Source organism: Egretta garzetta, unplaced genomic scaffold, assembly GCF_000687185.1.
Source record: "Egretta garzetta isolate BGI_Z169 unplaced genomic scaffold, ASM68718v1 scaffold495, whole genome shotgun sequence".
Classification (NCBI taxonomy): Eukaryota; Metazoa; Chordata; class Aves; order Pelecaniformes; family Ardeidae; genus Egretta; species Egretta garzetta.
This window is the reverse complement of record NW_009259866.1, coordinates 282646-289918: the sequence shown is the minus strand read 5'-3', so window position 1 is coordinate 289918 and position 7273 is coordinate 282646. Positions and strand designations below refer to the sequence as shown.

Below are 7273 nucleotides of genomic sequence, written 5' to 3'. Positions count from 1 at the left end.
TAGGGAAGGGTTGAATAGTAACACTCTTGGTGCCTTTTGACTCCTTCCCTTAAAAAGAAGCAATAAGCTGTCTATTCCCTGGGAGGGATAAGTTATAAAATTAAAACAAAATAATCCTTAAGGCTTTAAGAAACACATGCAGCAATCTGGGATAATGGAAGTGTTGAAGGCAATTGAGGCTTCAGGGGATGTAGCAGATGAGCCTTGCTGGTCCTTTTGCTAAATGCAGCTGGGATATGCTTAACATATTCATGGTATCCACCATCTCTGGAGTTGGTCTGAGCCGTGGAAGCTGAGATGGGCCTAACCCTGCCGTTAGTCCTCAGCTATGTCCCTGAGCTCTGGTTGTCCGATATCAACCGCATCGCTCTGCGTTGTGAGGCTGGATCCAGGCCTGTGTTGTCTGCTGTGGGGTACCAGGACTGCGATGCAGATGTGCTGCTGACCACGTGTAAGTGCATGACCTTCACGACAAATTTTAGGGCAGATAATTTGATTTCCATGAAACCGGGTGACTCCCTCATTGAAAAAGGAGAGAGAATTGTGGGGGGAAATGCCAAATTCCCTGAAGCAGCAGCTCATCCCTCATGTATTGCATTATCTGGCACCAAGGGTCTCCATATATCCGTATATGCCCGTGGCAGTGATACAAGGCTGGCTGGTGCCCTGCTGCCCTTGCAGCTTTCTCCTTGAACTTCCCTGTCCTTGGGGATGTGAAAGTTGTCTGCTTGGTGGTGGGACTGGCTCTATAGCCTAGGTCAGCACCAGCTGACGACTCATCTCACCACTGCTGTATTATGGATGTCTCCAGTCTATGCGCAAATTAAATATCTTTGGTTTCTCCTGCTGTTCTCTGGGCACTCTCCAGCTGCTCTAATTGGCAATAATTCTGGTGGTGACTGTTTTGTGGCTAAAGCTGGTCTTGGAGATGCCATGGCTTGGCCCATCTTCCAGCAGGTGGGCTGCAGAGCACCTCCTGTGATCCAGCCAAGCTCTTCAGGTAGCTGGGAGCTTTAGCTGTGATACCTGTTGGAGACAGCTCCAACTTAACTCCCAGCTACAGACCCCTTCCTCATTTCTCTGAAGAGATCCATGACGCTCCTGATCTGTGCCGGTTCCTTCAGACAGGGGTGTAAAAGCCCCTTACACAACTGGATCTGTGTCTCCATTTTTCTCATACCTTTTAACAGCAAGTCCGAGGACTGTGTTTTGCCTTCTCATAGGTGTCACAGTCACAGCTCACAGTTGTCCTTTGATCGCTTCATACGCTTAAGTTTTGCTTTTGCTCGGTTGCTTCCAGTGACTGAGCTCCTGTTCTTCTAGCAGAAATGAAAGAGCAGAAATTAGTACCTCTGTGTGTCACTTTGCCCTTTGGACTTACTGGCATCCACCTCTTCCTACAGGTGATTAGTTCTTTCTCTCATTAGTGCTGGGAAAGCCTGGCCTTGTTCTGGCACCGGGGTCACAAATAATGTTCTAGGTGTGTCTTTTCACCTAAGATGTATCCAGACTTCCTCTCCTTCTGTTTGCTGGAGATGGGAAGTGCAAAGTACACTTGACGATCATGTCTAAACAAACATTCCCTAAGGACTCGCTTATAGAAAGAAATCTAACCATGTAATTGCCCTATTTAACACCCTGGATGGGTGCTCTTGAACTGGAGGAGGTGTTGGGGAGTTAACACCATTATATCATTGTGTATGTTCCCTGACAAAGATAAGGTTTGAGTTGGCAGAAGCTTTGACCTCCCTCAAAGGGGATCTGTTTGCCTTGGCCTCCTCTGGAAGGGGTCTTCTGGCCTCTTCCCTCTTCTTTACGTGGAGGCACTGGCTGAGCGCTTTCTGCAACGCTGTCGTCTTCCCATGCCGAGGGTTGAACGCAATGTTATTTAGCAGATGCCTTCAGAGCATAAAATGGCCTTGCTACAATAATACTGGCTCTAATCCTGCTTTGTAAGAGGCAATAAACTTCAGAGCTGGGCACAACTCGTATAACTTAATGACCCACACCTCATTCATTTTCATGGCTTTCTTAACATACCCTGTTCCCTGTGTACATGCAAGCTGTGCTGTGCCCTGGCTGCTGCACAATTTATGGCCTCTTACCGGAAGAGTTATGTGCTCGCTTCTCCTTTACAAAAGCTTTAAACTAGGAAGGCTGAGAAATCTCATGTTCAACCCAGCTGCTTCTTAAGCACCCGATTTTACTCTGCTGTTGATGTCCCTAGGTGCCCCCCCAAAGCCCAGGAGGCTGGTTGAAATAACACATCTTTCTTCTGACCTTAAAGGGCTGACCTCAAGAGCTTCTACAAAGAAGAATTAAGCAAGGAAAATCCCTTTTATAACCTAACAGTGGGGTTTGGTGGGGTTTTTCCCTCTGCCCTCCTTCTATAATGCACGCTTAAACCCGTCACCGCTTACTTTAGAAACTCTGTGCTGTTGGTTTTAGCTTTTGCTTGTAACTTGGAGAGTAGGGGCACAGGCAAAGCATTGGATTCCTTTGAATGCAAGCTGTTGGAGGATGGGCACGCTCTCCTCTTGACTATCTCCCCCACGTACCTTTTGATTTAAATATGCCCTGTTCTGCTTATGATGGTGTTTCCTTTTGTATGTAAGTTAACCTGGGCTGGAAATCTTATTCTGGAGCTGAATTTCCTTCCTGTTCCAATATTTGTAAAATAACTTCATTTCTGCAATGCTCCATGGGCAGCCACAGACTGCACTTGGTTGTTCCCCACGGTGGCCTTGGTATAATGCTTAATTGGTCCATGCCAGCCAGGGATGATGCTTTGGGACCGATGGCAGATCTTCTTGAGGTGAGATGTGCTGCAATCTCATGGGTTACTGCAGTTACCCAACTTCATAAAGTGTGAGGAGGAAAACAAAGTGTGGGGAGATCACATGAAGTCCCTAAGGGCAGCAAGTCTCAAGATCCTGACTCAACAACCTCACAAGGCTTTGGTCTTACATCAGGTGCTTCAATACCTGACTTTCCGGTACCTTTTTGCTGTTGGCTTAGTAGCCTGGATGGGAATTGATAACTATCTCATTAAATCAGATTGTAAAGACACACGGTGGTTAGATGAGCGGGGGGGGGGGGACACGGAGGTGACACGGGGACCTCATAGCTCTACAAATGGCTTCAGTGTTTCTTAGAGGGAGAATAGAATATTTTCACTTGGTAGGGACCTACAATGATCATCTAGCCCAACTGCTTGACCACTTCAGGGCTGACCAAAAGTTCACACATGTTGTTAAGGGCATTGTCCAAATGCCTCTTAAACACTGACAGGCCTGGGGCATTGACCACCTCTCTAGGAAGCCTCTTCCAGTGTTTGACCACCCTCTCAGTAAAGAAATGCTTCCTAATGTATAGTCTGAACCTCTCCTGGTGCAGCTTTGGACCATTCCCATGCATCCTATCACTGGATCCTAGGGAGAAGAGCTCAGCACCTCCCTCTCCAAGTCTAAGCAAATCCAAATGCTATGATGTTCTGGATGCTGGACCATGTTTGGTCCCCAGCTGCATCGGGACTTGCAGGCGTTCCTGGAGGCAGCTCCTTTGTGCCCTTGTGGAAAGGCGAAGCGATTAATGATTATCATTGCTGCTCTGTTTGCAAGCTTAAGAGGAGTCTTGGTCGTCACGTTTGATGCTGTAGCCACTCAAATTTTGCCCCTTGGTGTTGCCTCAAGCTGGGCATGGGAGAAGTGGGGAGCTGCCAAGTCAATTAGTTAAACCCCTTAATTGCTTTTGCAGTGAAGAAGTTTTAATGCTGTCTTTGAGTACCTCGTAGAGCCATCCTAGTGCCTTCTCATGCCACTCTGCATCTCACTTCTTTTCTTAGTTTCTTCTTGCCTCACCTCCAGACAAGGATGTGTTCATGGACCTCTGGTTTTGGATAGTCCTTCCACTAGTACCTCTTCCGTCATCTCTCACCTGCACTTCCCCTGGTCTCCTGCCCATGTATTCAGGTAGTCTTTGCTCTTCTCTCCAACCCCCTACCACCCAAAAAAAAAAAATCTTAAAATCCTCTGACCGCCTCCAAGCAAAGCTTTCCAAGAAGTGGAGAGGTCCCAAAGGTGATGGAAAAGGTAGGAAGAGCTGGAGGCAGAGTAGAGGTGCTTTCTACCTCCAACAGTTGCTATCAGGGTGGTTGAGTTTTGGGTGGATTTTTATGGCTTTGGAGGCAGAGCAGGAAGGCCTGAATCCCTCTCACTTGCATGTATTTGGATATATTTGCATACACCTTAGGCTTGTGTGTGTCTGGAGCTGATAAGCGCACACAGCTCTCATCTGTAAACCTGAGGGGCTGTTGAAATTTTAATAAGCACCAGCTTTTCTTTATGGCTTCTTTTCCCCCACCTTAACCTATATACGGAAGTTAAAGCTTAATGTCTTGCACTGTATGAAGAAACATCATTAAAGGCACAATGTTTGTAATCAGCCTTTAATTAATGAAAGAAATACTTGTGCAGTATCTTAGACTACATCTGCACGAGCAGCTACTTTCTAGACAAGAGTTTGGTGCAGTCTCCTTTGCTCTGGGAACCTCTGGGTGCTCAGATTTGAGTAGTGACTGCATGGTTGGGTTATTTTGGGGTTTCCCCCCCGCCAAGGGCCCTGTTCAGCGATGACCCAGCTCCTTCTTGCTGGAGAAAACCTGGCACAGTCCCTTCTTGGGCTTCATGGTGTGGGATTCCTCATCTTTTTCCTTTTTTTTTTTTTCCAATTTCAGGATTTTTTTTCCCTCGGGAGCCAACACATTGTGCAGGATGTGGGAACCCCCAGGGCAAATCCAGAAGTGGCACTTCTGGATAAGCCTATCCTTTATTTACTCCTCAGTGTATCAGACTCAAGATTTGCGCAGCTGTTGGGGTGTTTTCCTTAACATCCCACTTAATTGCTTTTCCGGAATAATCAGGGCCTCCTGCTTCCAGCTTATTCCTTCAGTAATTTCAACAAATCCATGGATTACTGTGAAGCACTGAGCCTGCAGATTTATGGACCAGATGGAGTCACTCTGATTCCGTGGTCTCAAATGTACCAATTAGGAACTCAAATATTTCACTTAAATGAAAATGTTGATGTTAATCCTGGACCCTTTTCAAAGGGGGCACCACTTAGTGGACTTCAAATATGAGAAATTAATTCTCAGAAAGCTGAAGTCCATGAAAATGCAAAATTTTCCGTTCCCTACTTACTAATCAAAGCTAGTCTCATACTATTTCGAGCAAGGACTTATTTTTTTCCTTTCCTACTTCCCCAGAAAAATAAAATAATTTGTTAGCAGTTTTGTGAGATTAACACGGGGACCTACAGTGTCTTCTGGAGAGGTAACGAAGCATTGCTGTGACTTGTTGGATTTGAGACTGTTGTGACCCACGCTGGAGAATGAGGTGAGACCTGGTGAAGCCCACCAAGGTCTCTACGTGGAAGAAATCAGCTGAGGAAGTGTTTTGGACAGGACATGAGCAGGCACTGTTGGAGCTCTGTAGGCTCTCTTGGGTGGCCAAACCCTTTCTTGATGTAGAGGCAAGGGGTCAACTAGCAGTGGTGGAGGTAAAGCAGTGGGGAGCAGGGTGAGATTGATGTACGTGGCAAATGGAGGTTTTCTAAGGAAAGCAACGGGGTGAAATAGTGGCTTTGAGGGATTTCTCTTAGTGCTACAGTGGATCTTAATACATTCTTGAAGAGATCTACCCATGCTTTGTGCTGGTGTATGAAAAGCAGGCTCTGAGGTCCTCTTAAACTGCACGGCCTTCTTGTCCCCCCAAACTTTTTTTTTTTAAAAAAACCAGATGTCTTACAGAGGCTCACTTCATGTATCTGAACCTCTCCTTGCACAATGGAAATCATTTCTGCTTGGGCAGAGCTTTTGTTGGCCCTGGATTCAGACACCCTCCTCGTGGCAACCTCTCTGTCTGGGGCATCCCATAATAACCTCTTGCCCCCATGAGATGGAGGGATATTGCCATCTGTTATTTCCTGAAGCTGAAGATTAAACATGTTTTCCTGTCTGCGGAAAGTCTGAGCCGAAGGAGGAGGCACGGATGGATTTAATTTACTGCTTCGTGCAACTCGTTCCTCCACCCCCGTGAACTCTTGACTTGCTGCCTCTACTCGATCCCCTATAGCCGTCAGGAGATGGGGGCACTTTTAAGCATAGGGTCACATCTGTTCCCAAGCTCGAGAGTTATATTGAGCTCATCTGCAGCCCCCTAGGTCTTGTCTTATGTCCGGATGGCGAGACCCTGGAAAGGAGACGCTTCCTTGCTGTATCCCATCATGGTTGTATTTGGGAAGCGTTTTCTGAATAGCTTAGAAAATAAATTGCTGTCAGCAACATGAGGTATTAGATAATAAAACCTTTAAATATAATAAATTATAAATACCATAAAACTTCAGGTGCAGTGCCGGGCTCTGAAAGTGTCATTTTTAATCCCAAAATGGTGGGGGTTTTTTTGGTGAGACCCTGCCCTTCTCTCTCAGCAGGGCTGTGACCCCTTCGCCCAGACCCAGCGCAGCAAACTGCAGCATCGCCGGGCGCGGATTAACCAGCAGATCAACAAGGAGATGAGGATGCGAGCAGGAGCAGAAAACCTTTTCAGGTGAGTCCTGATCCTGGGAGCATTCCTGTAGACCGGGGATTTGGCTGGAGTTGGAAATCTGGTCTTGATGTCTAGAAGGCAACTGATGCTGGCACTCCGATGGCTCTGTTGGGTGTTTGCTCGGTCTTCTCTTGACTTCGCACCATTCCTCCTAAAAATGCCTGCCTGCCACTTGGTGCAATGCTTGAACGCTCTGTGTTTTGATGAGAAATTATCATTTTAATGTCTTGGAAGACTGGTACAAAGGAGGGTGTGAGCAGATGGAATAATGGGAATAAATATTGAACTGGGTTTGAGCTCAGAGTGTAGTATCTCCTGCCTGATACCCCCAGCAAGTGGGTCAATTCCAGCTTTAGTCCTAAAAATCCCCATCCCAATGCTTCCAACAGAGCAGAATCTGAAAATTTGGGTATGTCTTTGGAGATGGGCACAGTCCAGTGGCTCTTCATCCTGTTGGAAGATGCATTTATGGGTAGTGCAAAGGTTGGCACAGAATCACAGGATGGTGGGGGTTGGAAGGGGCCTCTGGAGCTCACCCAGTGCCACCCCCCTGCTCAAGCAGGCTCACCCAGAGCAGGGGGCACAGGACAGCGTCCAGGCGGGGGTTGAAGATCTCCAGAGAAGGAGACTCCACAACCCCCCTGGGCAGCCTGGTCCAGGGCTTC

General features: G+C 47.1%; 1 protein-coding gene across 2 annotated transcripts in view; it reads left to right on the top strand.

Annotated features, from left to right (window-relative positions):
• RHPN1 (rhophilin Rho GTPase binding protein 1) overlaps positions 1–7273 on the top strand; it is a 32179-nt gene that overhangs the window by 3756 nt on the left and 21150 nt on the right. The window contains exon 2 of one of the 2 annotated variants that reach the window (XM_009640091.2): positions 6493–6608. In XM_009640091.2, coding sequence (XP_009638386.2) covers positions 6493–6608 — 116 coding nt within the window. Of the gene's footprint in view, positions 1–6489; positions 6609–7273 lie in introns of both variants that reach the window. The other variant, XM_035895629.1, reaches the window with a different exon arrangement.